The sequence below is a fragment of the Thalassophryne amazonica genome, chromosome 23 (assembly GCF_902500255.1).
Source record: "Thalassophryne amazonica chromosome 23, fThaAma1.1, whole genome shotgun sequence".
Taxonomy (NCBI): Eukaryota; Metazoa; Chordata; class Actinopteri; order Batrachoidiformes; family Batrachoididae; genus Thalassophryne; species Thalassophryne amazonica.
The window spans coordinates 12,278,809-12,294,672 of NC_047125.1; the positions used below are offsets into that span (position 1 = coordinate 12,278,809).

Below are 15,864 nucleotides of genomic sequence, written 5' to 3' on the forward strand. Positions count from 1 at the left end.
TTTCCACGTTTTTTTTTTTTTTTTCTTTTTTGGGGTGCGGGATTAATGTTTGTTCTGCACACAACACATTAAGTTCCATGTATAATGAAATTTGGACCAACTCAATTTAAGACATCATTTCAGTGGTTACAATCAGTTAAATAACTGTCTAAAATTATGATGATTTTTGGAAAAGATTTCGAAGAGGTAAGCTATGATTACGACTTTGAGGTGCTGTATCTTAAACCTGGCCCAAAAAGTGTTATTGGTGGTCAACGTGGAACAGGAATGTGGCATAGGCAACCAAACCTCGGGCTAAAGTCAAGCAAACAGATTGTCTGTCTTCGACTTCATGGAGGATGGAGGGGAGGCTGTCTTGACATGGTGGGGTATGGAGATGATAACAGGAGGATACAGAAGAGGTGTTGCAGTATGAGATGTTTAAATGCTTCACCTCGGGGTACTTTGGCGGACAACAGATTTCATACAGAAGTGTTTCTGCACCACAAAACCTCCTACGTCCAACTCCGCAGTGGGCCAGATGCTGGAGTACTTGTGTCTTGAAGGGGATAATGTACAACAATCTGATTGGGTTATTTCATGTTATGATCAAAGCACATGGACACACCCAAAATGCACTTGCACTATGCACTATAGACCGTACATCATAGATTACTGTGTCAAAATCCAACTCCTCATCTGCGTAATGACACCTGAGTAATGGATCAAGTAGGAGACTGCCTCTTGGGGTGACATGCGGTGGGAACCTTGTGTGCCCTGTGGCCACTACGGTAATCATGAAGGACCAACAGTAACCCTGAACACAAGATAGCTAATGGGGCAAGAAGTCCTCAACGGGGGATCAGGTGGAGGAGGTGTTGGACTGTCACCCAACAGCTGTGAAGGCGGATGAAGACTGCAACAGGTCCCTAGACCCTGATCGTCTGGAATTTCCCAGCCATTGGACCAGGCTAAGGATCTGTCAAGGGTTGTGTGTTTATCGTTGCTAAAACAAACCTATGCACAAGCGTTGCTGGATCGACCCTGGATGTGCATGTCGAGACTGAGCCTGTTCAGGCATTTCCGTGCCCATAACCAAATTGATCAAGAGACGGTCTTTTTCACCACCGAGGGATTGCCACTACGACAGCGTCAGGACCCTGCGCCCAAAATATTTTTATCCGTTTCTTATTCCAAGGCACGACTGTGCCATTAAAATGAGTCCGTGCAGAATATGGAACTGTAATGGTATAGAAAGTGGAGATATAAACTGCTGTTTGCAGCCGCTAACACAACCATCCTTAAAAGCATTTTAAAGTCAAAGGGCGGCAATTTTCTTTTCCTTCACACCAGTCTTACTGCGCTGTGATCTCTTCTAAACTTTCTCTTTAACAATGTCTCCTTTTATATCACTATGACCCACAGACCTATAGAATAGTCTCTCTTTAACAAATCCTTATTTCATCACTGCTGGGCCCCGTCCTTAGACCTTTACACCCTCCTCCATCCCTCCAACTCGCACCACCACCAGCACCCGTTCCATCTCACTTCAAAATGAGGCCCTCCATCGCCAGTTGCTATGGAAACTGTCTGAGCGCGATGCTCGCTAACAGGTAAGAGAAAGCAAATCAAGAATACTGAGGTGCAGTAACTCGCCATCTACTTTCCCCTTCTGCACTTTCTCCACTGCACTCTTTCCCACGAGCCGTGGCGCTGCGGGCTGACAATCCTCATATTTAGCAGATTTGGGGACGAGAATCCTAACACTCTCAGGCAGGCTGGTGGCCAGCTGGGAGATTCTCCCGGCGAGCGGTGGAAAGTCACCGAAGAAAAAAAAAAGAACACTGCAAAACATTTACAAACGGCAGCAAAAAGAATTGGCTTCCCATTCAGATCAATCCTGCTCCGACAGCGCTGCTCTTTGCGCTTGGGAACCCAAACTAATGCACTAAAAGCCTTTTTACAGGAAATGCCTGTGATAAACAACGGTGCGCCGACGGATAGCACAAACAAAAAGTGCTGAGCAAGGATTCCACAAAAAAATTACCGTCCCTCTTACATTTCCATTTAGCACGACTGCGTTCTTCAACTTCTAGGCACTGGGTTGGAAACAAGCCCAAAACGTGCCACTGTGTCATTATCTCGTGGAGAAATTAGCGGTGAATACGGGAGCGAAAAATAATGGGAATGCGGCTTCTGCTGCGTTCGCCTCGCAAGTGTATTATTTACGTGGCATGTCCAGCGTCAGCGGCTGACAGCGACAACACTTAGCCGTATCCCCGGTCTAAGTACCACAATGTGATTGTTCCAGTCGTCTTGACCTTATTCTCAAAGCTTTTCCACATAAATGATTTATGTTATTGCCGATGTGACCTCGAAAACTTTACACTTCTCTCCTGTTTATGTATTTCTTCTGCATAAGAGCACATGATTGGGGAAATATGATTTATCATATCTGCTTGTTCCGAGATGGTAAAAGATGATTTATTCCGGCTGTAATGGGGTGTATTTTTCATCCAAATAAGGGAGGACTTCTCCACCGTCTACAAGTGTCACATCTGCTGATATTTTCACTTTACGGTGTTACAGGAAAAGAAAACGGGCAAAGTCAGGCCAGAACATCACTCACCTTCATGCGGATGATGTCAGTCAGCCAGCTGATCTGCGCCTCCCTCTTATCACAGCAGAAATGCCTGAAGAGGAAAAGCGCGGTCATGTTAGCTGCTCACGGTAAAGAGACAATTAAAAGTTTACTCTGGACTTCTTGTTTCGACTTCAAGGTGTAAATGTCGAAGAGTAAACAAGCAAACTTTTTTCGGGAGCAGCAACTGATCTTTACTTTTTGTCCTCATCGGCACAAATGCTGCTCTGCTGTCTTACGATGGGAGTTTTGGGGTTTCATAGTCCCTGCAAGCTGTGCCAAAAATAAATGTCCAAAGAACTCTGGCCAGGCCCCACCAGCAATTCAGAGAAAATACTTTCAGTCAGTGATTCCCAAAGTGTGGGTCATGGCCCCATGGTGGGCCACAAAGGCACTGCTGGTTTGCCATGAGAAGTAATTAAAAACAAACAAATAACGAAAAAGCATCTTTCATTTTCGAGTTGTAATAATTATAAAATTACCTAGAAATATTTCCAAATTTTAATATACTACAACTGTGCAAAAGTTTTAGGCACCCGGAGTTATAAAAAAGCAGTGTTGATGCCCCTCCACAACCTCGTTTTTAATTGGCATGTCAACATGAAATCAGTTTCCAACAAAAGTGAATATATGAGCTATATTTTTATTTAATAACAAGAATACTTGCAATGAACATCCAATATTATATAATATAAGGATTGTAAAAGACAATTACAATCAAATACGTTTGAGGTCTTGCAACTTATACTCTGCCGCAATTTATACACACAAAAAAAAGAAATCACACATAAATAGAATCCAGTTGTAATATTGATTATCATCAAGTTGAAACTCATCAACATTAATTTATTTATGGATGTATGTCTACTTTTTATCACCTTTATGATGCATTAATGTGCCTAAACTTTGCACAGGACTGTACATCAAAACAAAGGTTAGAAACCACTTTTGCCATCCAGAACGTAGCTGGACATAAAATTGCATATATTTCTTTGTAGACTCTTTTGAAAAAGGGCATTTTCTTTCGTGACGAGACTTTTACTGTTGTCGTTATGTTATTCAAATCTCATCTCTGCTGAAATTGGCTGCACACTTCTGAATAACTGCAAGCACAGAAACAATCCTTTCTAATTTTGCAAAAATAGCTGAGCACAAACGCACCGGTTTTGTGCACGTGAAAGTGGATTTTTCAGTGGCAGGGTGCGGCCGGTGGCTGGAATCTTGGAACACTTGCACCCTTTATGACCACCAATTCTTATTTATTCAGTTTTGTCATTGTTTGTTTTTTTGCACTTGCATTTTCACAAATGCAAGTGGCTCCAATTTCACTAAATAAATGCAAATTATTGGTTGAAATAGTTTTGAATATATCGAATGGTTTGATGAATTTGCATCATTTTTTACTGAAATTGGAGCAACTTTAACATTTCACCCCTGTACAAACTGACCTTTGTCACCATTTTTGTTTTGACCCCATAACTCCAGAACATTCCATCACAGATAGTCCAAACTATACCTTTTTGGAATCGTTATGATCAGACAAATAATGTGATATAGTTTTGAGCATTTTTACATTTGACCTCTGTGTAACCCTTCATTGACCTACCTGGTGTAGGCTATGGTACACTGAGGCTGGACATCTAAATGTCATTTTTGTCACTTTACGTGGTACCGATTAGGTCAAAATTGATGAGTGGCTCATAGACTAGTCGGTACGTCAACTGGACTTGAGAAAACTTTCACCACTGGTGATGAATGCTTAATTCAGAGTTGCCATGTTTTTGTTAGAACAACACGGTGCACACAACAGTCACTTCCGCGACTCCAATACCTGCACAAACTCAGCATTGTATTAGTTATTTGCTCGGGCTTGTATGAAGCTCGCTGTTGTCAGTCTTCCGCTTCTCTTGGGTGCTGCCGTGTACCACCATAAACCGCTATGCCACTCACGTACTACCTTCCTCCCCGAATGTCTTTTTCTGAATCATTTGAGTGGAGTTTAGCGAGCGGTACAGGTGGACTGAGTTTCTCCTCCTGCAGATGTGAATTGATCTGTATAAATAGACTTGATGAGAAGTGGACGGGCTGCTGGAACGTGTGATTACGTTGATGTGCAACTAGCCAAAGATGATGGCTTAAATTAATACCTGTCTTCTGTTAAGTGTACTTTCTATGTGTTGTCTCCAAGGAGCACGATTGCGGCTCAGTGTCACACTCATAAAGCAATTTATTGTACTTATTGTATTAAGAATGCTCCAGTGTGTGTGTGTTTCTGTGCAAATCAGGATCTGTCATATCATAGTTGAAGTTCTCTTTCTGACAGACAATTAAACCTTTAACTCAACCCTGTTTGTTTCTTTCTCTGCTATCTGAAGTGGAAGGGGCGACCGGCGTCATCAATAATTGAAGTGGGAGGAACTTGTGCACCTCACCATGTTGTTTGTCGGCGCAGACTGTTGAAGCCCCAGCTGTGCGGGGTGGAGAAAAAAAAACAAAAACAAAAAGGACACACAGGTCAAATTTGGTTTCCGGGAAAAAAAAAACGAAAGTCACAACCGACTTCGTTTGAACCAGAGGTTAGAAATGCGCTCCTGCCAACAATGCCTGGAACTTTGTCGGTAACTTGGAAACCAGTTGGGAAATCAGCGATAAAGGCGGCGACGGGTCAAAACCTGTTTGTTGTAATGCAAACAGGGGAAAAAAAATGTTGTAAACAGTGGAGTTAATCAGTGTATTTGCAGCTTGTATGTTTATGCATGAGTAGACCTCGGCGTGCTCTGGCGAAAATGGTTCGACACAACCCAGCATGTGTGTTCACCTATATGGCTTAAAAGTACACTTGATTGGTTGGATGAGTTATTGCTTTTCTAAACTCTATACATATTTACAAGCTTTCTGCAGAAGAGATGCTTTTTCCCCACATTTTTTATTCATTTTTGTTCTCTGGGTAGTTAAAAAAGGAGACGAATCGATGCTTGCGCGCGTGATAAACACGTGCAGGTGAGAGCTGACCCCCCGCAGCGGCGGAATGAGGTGATGAGACCGCGCCGCGGATGGAGTGCGCCATCCCTGAAAAGTTTCACAGCTGTGCCAGAGCAGAGGAGTGGGAGAAGAACAAAGGCAGCGAGGGGGCAGAGACGGAGTGCCTGCAGCCTGGAGCAGCACTCCTGTGAGTTAAGGCAGCTGATCCAGACCTCTGCCTAATGAGGTACTGGAGCGCTGGCTCTCCCGAACCCTCTCCGCTCTCCTCAGCGCCGTCTTTATTTCTTTATGTCACTTCTCTCTCAGCCCACTCAGCAGCATGGATGATACCGCCGCATCTCTCCATTCCTGCTACCTCCTCTCTCTCTCTCGATCCCTCGCTCGTTCCTTCCTCTTCCCTCCTGTCCTGGAGGGCTTGCGTAACGTCGGCACTCATTTGCCCGGCTCATTTTTCACGCTTCCCCCAGACTCAAATTCCGACATGGGGGAAATTAAGAGGAATTAGAACTGAGTAATGTGAAATATAGGGTTTGGCTTCTCAAGATTTCCTCGTTGTCTGGCCAACAGGAAAAAGCAGTGAGTTTGGCACGCGTCATAAATTACAATAATAGAAAAATCATTAAAATAAAGCAGCAGCAGCGACGGGTTTCTCTCTGCACAAGCACAGATTGATCATTTGTATTTGTTAAAATCCAATTGCATTTCATCAGTTGTGTTGCAGTGAAAAATAAGATGGGGGTCACGGAGGGATTGACACCCCCCTCCCCCCCCACTGATGTGGCAGAACTTTCCAAAAGGACAATATATCCTTGGGAACAAACAGATTACATGCATGCACACAATTAAAAAAAAAAAGATAACACTCATGAAGACAGATAGTGATTCTAAATTATCGCTTGTTCTGCTTAATAATGCAACGCTGCTGGTTAGCCAACATGGCACTCAGTGGAGCCGCAAAATGTGGTTTCCTGGGGATAAAACTTTAAAAAATGAGCTTAAAATATGAGCTATGGCTCAAAAGCTGACTCTGACTCGTCACCGAAGCTGGCCGAAGCTGCAGAGGTGCAGCATGGGTGGCATTTAAAGCAGAGGAAAAGGCGCTGCAGTATGTGCAGTGCTGTTGTTTTATTGGTGGTGAGAGAGAGAGAGAGAGAGAGAGAGAGAGAGAGAGAGAGAGAGAGAGAGAGAGAGAGAGAGAATAGCTAGTGAAGGGTGGAGAGCAAAAGAGCAGGAGCGAGTCGGACCAAATTGAGGAATTAATGGAAAAATAATTAATTGCAGAAACAATCATATCATACCTGGAACCATTGGAGCTTGGAAAAACTGCAGTTTAATGATAAAATGTTTGTCAAGTGTCAACCAAAACAGAACCGTCCTGACATATTCATTTATTCATTTTTCGATAACCAAATTCTATATTTGCATTTACAACATTTAAATTATTTATTTCTCAAAGTTCTTTCCCATGACTATGTTGAGCCGATGTGTGGGATCAATACACACCTATACACTTTGCAAAAAGGATAAAAATCTTGTAAAAAATCTTGTAAATGTGAAAATGGCCCAAGCAGTGGGTCTCCCCTTTGAGTCTGGTCTGCTTGAGGTTTCTTCCTCAGTATCATCAGAGGAAGCTTTTTTTTTTTTACCACTGTCACCTGTGTGCTTGCTCTGGGGGTCGGGGGTTAAAAATAAGGTTAGACCTTACTTGAGGGATGCGCCTTGAGGCAACTTTGTTGTGATTTGACGCCATATAAATGTAATAAAGCGCCTTGGGGCAACTGTTTGTTGTGATTTGGCGCTATATAAAAAAAATTGATTGATTGATTGATAATAAATAAAAACTGAATTGAAGGGTAACTAATCTTGGGGATTCATTGATTCCTCAAGGGAACTTCAGTTGCCTTTGGGGATTGAATCCACAAACCCTCATATCAGACATCTAGAGATTATGTCAGCCCCCCAGCTATCGACAAACTGTAAGTAAGTCCCTTCAGCTGCTCCCTTGTTTTGTACTCGGGGTCGCCACAGCAAATCCAAGGTGGATCTGCATGTTGAATTGGCACAGGTTTTACGCCGGATGCCCTTCCTGATGCAACTCCACATTACATGTAGAAATGTGGCAGGGGTGGGATTTGAACCTGGAACCTTCTGCACTGAAACCAAGCGCATTAACCACTTGGCCACCGCCCCTGCTTTGGCTACTTGATGCTGTCCATCAAGGCAATTCACTCCTCATAGACTCCCCATATTAAAATGTTCATCTTTACAGCAGAAATAAACATTTAAAAAAGTTTTATTCGCTATAGCTAGCTTCTCCATTAATTACAAATGTACAGGGGTGAATTTTTACATAACATGAATTTAAGGTGTTTGAAGTTATGAAAAATTTGACAAAAGAGCCTTACACATGCAATGATTGTTCTGCGAGTGCTGATGGAGAAGTATAGAGGAGGCCATAAGGACTAACACTGTGCAGATTTGGATAAAGCTTATGACAGAGTGCCAAGAGAAGAGTTGTAGTATTGCATAAAGAAGTCTGGAGTGGCCACAAAGTATGTGAGGGTGGGGCAGGATATGTACAAGGACGATGCAACAGCAGTGAGATGCTCAATAGGAATGATAAATGCATTGAAGTTGGACGTGGGATTATATCAAGGATCGGCTCGGAGCCCTTTTTACTTTGCCGTGGTGATAGAGGCAGATGAGGCCAGACCAGAGTGGAGGTATGCTCGGGAGAGAAGGGGAATGAAAGTCAGTAGGAGCAAGACGGTGTATTTGTGTGTAAAAGTGTTAACACCAGATAATGTTTTACTCTCATTGTGCCACAGGCTACACGCTAGTCCATGTTTTTGATGCCCCCACCCAAGCCACCTGTTTACCAAACTTGTTAGCATTAGCTAGGTCGGAAGCTTTGAGATAAGATGATTGTGGGCTTCAATCATCCTACCCAGGTCATGCTGCTCCTGCGCATGTTCCACACCCTTACACCTTTAAGGAGGCAGTTCTCAAAAACTGAGGAAAAGTACAAGAAGGACAGAAGTGAGGGAAGCCACCAAGACACCCACGACAACTCTGAAGGAGTTATTTGCTTCTGTGGCTGTGATTAGAGAAACCTCATGCTTGCTGTAGTCTCACTGAAACATCAACACCATCAACACATTTAGACACTCTACAGAAGACTTTTTAAATATGTGTGGGTGTGCTTTACCTGGTCGGAGGTTTGAGCTTTTTCTTCAGCCCAAAGTAACATTTTATAGACTTGAGTTGGAGGATTTTCTCTGCTCTCGTGCTCTGCAACAAAGTATAAAAATAAGCCTTTGTGCTGTTTCGCAGCATAAGTTGACTGTCAATAAGCATCATAATCAACACACCAGAACAAAGAAGAGAAAATCGAAAGTACAGTTTGTGACACCTACGCTTCGCGACCACCGACAACCTGTTTCCTTCAACATCATTTGCGAAACAGAAACTTTAACTGGTTTGAATTTATGTGATAATTAACTGCATTCTTTTGCAACCTGTTATTAAAAAAACTCTCCCCAGTGCACTCCGGCACCATCTCGCCGCTCCTCCACGATAACCCCCCTACTGCCAGAATTACAGCGCACGCATCAATTATTAACGCGTCTTCATGCTCGGGGGGGAACATGGGCCTGCCGTTCGTCTCTGAAGCAGGCGCGCTATTCTTTTTGCAAAGAAAGCGTGAAGTCCGCCGCCACATTTTTCTGCTCTTAACTAGGACTTTTTGGAACTCGGAGACGGACGGACGTGCCACCGGGGAGATAGAGCAGAGTTTGGCACAGTTTGGCCCTCAGCCAGCACAAAAAGGAAAGGGAAAAAAAAGAGAAAAGCTCTATTTGGTTGTTGTAACGCCGGCTGAATTCTAACACTTTTTGTTGGTTTGTTTATAGCCGTTCTAACCTTGACAATTCCCCTGCGATACGAGGCCTTCTGTGTTCACCCGACACTTTGTGTTTGCGTCTGCAAACCAGCGGCGGAAAAATGTTTACAGGAGATGCAGCAGAAGATTAGGCAAAAAAAAAAAAAAAAAAACTTACTTTGATATCTCTGTAAAGGACCAGCTTCTCTGGACCTAGAATAACGTATCTGTCCTGGAATTTATGGCCCGAAAGCAGTTTGGTGGAGCCGTCATTGAACTTCAGAGTCTCACTTTTTGAAAAGTCCTTTTGAGCTGTTAAAAAAGCAAACACACACACACAAAAACAGGACAATTTATCCATAAAGTGGATGCACAAGAACAATGACAAACAACTTATGACCAGTAGATATGCACAACAGCAAAGAGATACTTATTCTGCATTAGAACAATCCATTTTTAATTATATTTGCAATCAATTCAAAGCGTCCTGTTCCGCGTACGTGCTGATGAATGGATTTAGATTGGTGCAGTGATTAGGACAACTTTCAGCGACAAAGTGAATTAATTACACGCCCGCCTCAGCACATGGAAGTGGGGCTCTGTCTTTGTAATTAGGAGAGTTTACAGTTAGGTATGAAAGCATTCGGAAAATAATAGTTTTTGGAATTTTGCTTCTTTTCACCGCCACAGTTGAAATGAAAAGTTGAAACAAAGGCGTGTTTGTGGTGTAGACTTTCATCCATCCATCCATTGTCCATGCCCACTTAGTCCAATTAAAGGTCCTGGGGAGCCACCACCTGGACAGGGGAGGTGATGGTGTAGTGGTTAAGCATTGGGCTTGAGACCAGAGGATCCTCAGTTCAAATTCCATCCTGACCGGAAAATCACTAAGGGACCTTGAGCAAGGTCCTTAATCCCCTAGTTGCTCCTGGCGTGTAGTGGGCGATTCCATGGCAGCAGCCTGACATCGGGGTGGATGTGAGGCTTTGAGTGTCTGATGCAGATGGAAACCGCTATATACAACCCCTGGCAAAAATTATGGAATCACAGGCCTCGGAGGATGTTCATTCAGTTGTTTAATTTTGTAGAAAAAAAGCAGATCACAGACATGACACAAAACGAAAGTCATTTCAAATGGCAACTTTCTGGCTTTAAGAAACACTATAAGAATCAAAAAAAAAGATTGTGGCAGTCAGTAACGGTTACTTTTTTAGACCAAGCAGAGGAAAAAAATATGGAATCACTCAATTCTGAGGAAAAAATTATGAAATCACCCTGTATATTTTCATCCCCAAAACTAACACCTGCATCATATCAGATCTGCTCATTAGTCTGCATCTAAAAAGGAGTGAACACACCTTGGAGAGCTGTTGCACCAAGTGAACTGACATGAATCATGGCTCCAACACGAGCGATGTCAGTTGAAACAAAGGAGAGGATTATCAAACTCTTAAAAGAGAGTAAATCATCACGCAATGTTGCAAAAGATGTTGGTTGTTCACAGTCAGCTGTGTCTAAACTCTGGACCAAATACAAACAACATGGGAAGGTTGTTAAAGGCAAACATACTGGTAGACCAAGGAAGACATCAAAGCATCAAGACAGAAAACTTAAAGCAATATGTCTCAAAAATCGAAAAATGTACAACAAAACAAATGAGGAACGAATGGGAGGAAACTGGAGTCGACGTCTGTGACCGAACTGTAAGAAACCACCTAAAGGAAATGGGATTTACATACAGAAAAGCTAAACGAAAGGCATCAACACCTAAACAGAAAAAAACAAGGTTACAATGGGCTAAGGAAAAGCAATTGTGGACTGTGGATGACTGGATGAAAGTCATATTCAGTGATGAATCTCGAATCTGCATTGGGCAAGGTGATGATGCTGGAACTTTTGTTTGGTGCCTTTCCAATGAGATTTATAAAGATGACTGCTTGAAGAGAACATGTAAATTTCCACAGTCATTGATGATATGGGGCTGCATGTCAGGTAAAGGCACTGGGGAGATGGCTATCATTACATCATCAATAAATGCACAAGTTTACGTTGATATTTTGGACAATTGAAAGGATGTTTGGGGATGATGAAATCATTTTTCAAGATGATAATGCATCTTGCCATAGAGCAAAAACTTGCAAAACATTCCTTGCAAAAAGACACATAGGGTCAATGTCAATGAGCAGATCTGATTTGATGCAGGTGTTAATTTGGGGGATGAAAATTTACAGGATGATTCCATAATTTTTTCCTCAGAATTGAGTGATTCCATATTTTTTTCCTCTGCCTTGGTCTAAAAAAGTAACCGTTACTGACTGCCACAATCTTTTTTCTTGATTTCTTATAGTGTTTCTTAAAGCCAGAAAGTTGCCATTTGAAATGACTTTAGTTTTGTGTCATGTCTGTGATCTGCTTTTTTTCTACAAAATTAAACAACTGAATGAACATCCTCCGAGGCCGGTGATTCCATAATTTTTGCCAGGGGTTGTAAATGCAGTCCATTACAATGGAATGGAGTCGTGTGACGCGTTGCCGCGTAAAAGTCACATGAGTAGTCATAGGATGTGAGGCGGGGTACACCCTGGACAGGATGCTAAGTCTGTAACACATTCAGGTTTTCCTGTAACACATGGACAATTTAAAGTTTCCAATTCACCTAATCTGCATGTCTTTGGATGTGGGAGGAAGCCGGAGCACACGCAAACATGGGAGACATGCCAACTCCACACAGAAAGGCTATAGGTAGGAAGCAATGTAGACTTTCAGTTTTTTTAAAAATAGTGCTTTACCCATTAAGGAATCACAGTCATTTTTCTGCATACACAGGCCCTCCATTCATAAAGCCCATAAATAATTGGACAGTTGGACTGACAAGTCCAAGTATTGAATTTGCATTTGGTACAATGGTGTTGACGCAAGTGAAGGATGCCTTAAGACTAAAATGTTTTTTTTTTAAGTACATCAAAATAAACCCATCAGACAGACAGATGACGCTGTCAGAGTGGCCACATCAAGAATATAGCCTATTTTTAAAAGAATGAACGCTACACTGAGATAAGCAACACCAAAAGACCTGGAAGACACAGAAGACAAGTCAACGGGGGAAAACCCCTTTTAAGCTACCCCCTTTAAGTCTAAAGCACTCTGGAGGAGGGAGAAGTATCACTGTCAAAGTTGACAATCAAGAGCAATCTTCGATGAAACTGAATCCGATGTTGTGAAAGTGTAGTGACACGGACCCACAACAGGGGGCGCAAATGAACGGTCAATAGATGAGCCAAAAAGTAACAATGTAATGTTGTGAAGGTGCACAAACGAATACACAGACATCTCAGAATGTGATTACAGTCAATCCACAAAGGTGACGTGTGGGCAGGCTCGAGGATAGAAGACGTCTGTCCTGAGAAGAGCCGGAACCACACGATTTCCGCCGCCACCGAACCTGGTGAATACTGGAGCCGCCAAGTCCCGAATTCCCAGGTGATCACCGTCCCCGACTGTCGGATCTGGTACTGCCGGCAAAGAACAAAGACAGTCAAGTGTGGGTGTGTGTACACCCCGTAACAACAACGGTGGGAATGCCACCTCCACCTCTCACTCAATATGCTGAAGAGTACCGCAGTGATTCCTCAGGAGAAAAGAGTGCCGTCCTGCACTCACTCAGCTTCCACAGAAAAAGGAACTGGTACTCCTGCAAACACTCACAATATACAGATATATTGCAACACAAACGGCTGAGGATATTACCTCCAGTGAAGTACGATATCTCGGCGATGAGGTGGAGATGACGTCTGGGTTTTATGGAGTGGGATGATGAAGAATGAGTGACAGCTGTCAGGACATAATGAGTAACAGCTGTCACTCCCGGCTGTGTCCGTGGCGGCAGCGCCCTCTCGTGCCTGAAGCCCGCACTTCAGGCAGGGCGCCCTCTGGTGGTGGGCCAGCAGTGCCTCCTCTTCTGGCGGCCCACACAACACCAGAGGGTTTATGACAAGGTGTCAACCACTGGTAACATTCAAGAACAGGAAGGACAGAATCAACTTTCTGTATTCTGGAAAAAAATTTTTTTAAATGTTTGGACACATGAAACCAAGATTGCCTTGTATTGGAGTGATGGGAACAGCAGAGAATGGAGAAGAAACAGAATATTACATGATTGTAAGTAAACTACATCATCTGTCAAACATGGTGGAGGCAGTGTGATGGCATGGGCATATACATGGCTGCCAGGGGTACTGAGTCACTGAAGTTAACTGCTGATGGGGGTAGCATTATGAATTCTAACATATATCAGGATACAGTAGCTTCACAGATTCAGCCAAATGCCGCCCGACTGATAGGATGATGCTTCATACAGCAGATGGTTAAAGATCTAAAAACATACAGCAAAGGAACCAAAGAGATTCTCGAGGTCACCTTACCTCAATCAATGGAGCGCATTTTTCCACTTACTCACACAACAGAACCAAAGAGTCAGAGCAACTGAAGGAAGCCGTGGAAAAGCATCTCAAGTTCGGAAATTCAACATTTCTTGGCATCCACTGGTTCAAGACTTCAGGCAGTCACTGATTGCAAAAGACTGTCACCCAAGTATCAACAATAATCCTTAAGGAGAGATTGTGTATAAAAATGGTTGTAGATTGTTACAATGTTTTTTTGTTTTTTTTTCCAATGGTCAATATTTCTTTCACATTGTGAAAAATGTCACTGTCTCAATATTTATGTGCCCAACTGTACGTGTCCAGACAAAATAAACATTCATCCAATGCTATCTGTATTAAAATAAACTCATCTCCAGTCTCTAGATGTATTGCACTACCCTGTCCAGGTGGTGGCACCAAAAAGCTTGCCAACCGTCAATAGTGAAGAAGAAGACATAGTCGAAGATGAGGTTTTGCTGAATATTATGGATTAAGAAAAAAAATGGCAAGCAAAATTTTATTCTCATCATTGATAAAAAACAAAAAAATTACATCATGAGTCTAGCTAGCTTGTAGCTAAAAGGCAAAAGACTGTAGTCACAATTGTATTAGACTCCAAATGAGTACAGCTGGTCTCAAGTGTGGCTTCGGACATCGCTTGGTGCAATGCGAGGTTGTCGCTACAATACTGCCAACACTCTACGATGACCCAGGTCGTGGTGTCCCATGTGTAGCAGTACCTTTCTCATTGGCCGCCCTTCGGAGCTCTGCAAATTTCTTGACAACAAGGAAAGCGGCGCTCGGGTTTTCCAGGGTGCTCCACGTCAGCACCTGTTCGAGAACCTTCTCTTTGTGGTGCAGCGGGCGCTCTGTCGAACAAATCACAACACGGGTCACCGGAAAGAGAATGAAAAAGCGAAAGAATCTTCAAAACCAACAACACAAAGTATTGTGAATCCCTAAAACTCTATCACATCATAAAATCCATAATGAACTTGTGTTAAGCATATAACAAAATTATGTTGTTGTTTTTCCCCATTTTCATGATGAGTAGCTGAAATTATCTCCAGCATATCAGGACATGATTATAAAAACACACTCATGTGCAAAATAGACCCATTATCTTTTCCTAATTGGTGAACAGGGTACATGCTATCAGACAAAAGGAAGATAATTTGTGTACCATCACCCCTGCTGTTGCCTCCATCGCTACATTCCCCCATTTTTCATAAGTGAAGGAGGCGAAAAGAGCCACAGCGGCATAACTTATTCATAGCAGTGGGCTTATCTCCTCTGCGGAATCTCTGCAGACCGGGGACACGGAATTAGTTTCTCGTATCCTAACAAATATTAACTCCCCCTTTTCTGCCTATTGTCCTCGATAACGGTGTTTATCTGCAGCTATCCTTCAAAATGGCTAATTAACGCGCGTTCCCCTCCCTTCTTTGTGGGTTTACAAGCAAAACCTGTCACGCTTTGGCCTTCAAAACAGCTCGACTGTTTACTCTCCTGCACATATACTGGCTTGCTATGGGAAATATTTTGGAACGACCAGCAAATATATTCCATATTCAACGCGCCTTCATTTTAAGAGGCAGGGCACCGCGTCCTCTGTGGTGCAAACTCTCGCCGAAGTTCTGGAAAGTGCACGGGGAGCGCCAGCTAAGCAACTTCACAGCAAAGCTAAACTCCAACTGCTCCTGCTTGTGGTGTCCCGCTGCACCATCAAATGGAGGCGTGCAGGGCCGCGGTTGCATATTAATGCAAGATGAGGTGGATCAGCACTGCAGGTTGATCATGCAATGAGATGAAGGTAATTTATGACGTATGACAGCAACGATGATTAATTAATGTGCATATCATCAAAGTGGCTGCTCCCGTGTTCACATGCAGGGGTTCATTAGAGGTGCAGCTTAATCTGCTCATCTCAAGGTCCTTGGGTGGGACAAACTCTGATCTTT

The 15,864-nt window shown here is 43.0% G+C and overlaps 1 protein-coding gene across 5 annotated transcripts in view; it reads right to left on the reverse strand.

Moving 5' to 3' along the window:
* Positions 1–15,864, reverse strand: part of zmp:0000000660 (arf-GAP with Rho-GAP domain, ANK repeat and PH domain-containing protein 2) — a 215,809-nt gene that overhangs the window by 2,485 nt on the left and 197,460 nt on the right. For all 5 annotated transcript variants that reach the window (XM_034164507.1, XM_034164506.1, XM_034164503.1 and 2 more), the window contains 5 exons: positions 14,644–14,772; positions 9,661–9,794; positions 8,811–8,893; positions 5,053–5,088; positions 2,609–2,672 (listed from right to left, as the gene is read on the reverse strand). In XM_034164507.1, coding sequence (XP_034020398.1) covers positions 2,609–2,672; positions 5,053–5,088; positions 8,811–8,893; positions 9,661–9,794; positions 14,644–14,772 — 446 coding nt within the window. The remainder of the gene's footprint in view (positions 1–2,608; positions 2,673–5,052; positions 5,089–8,810; positions 8,894–9,660; positions 9,795–14,643; positions 14,773–15,864) is intronic.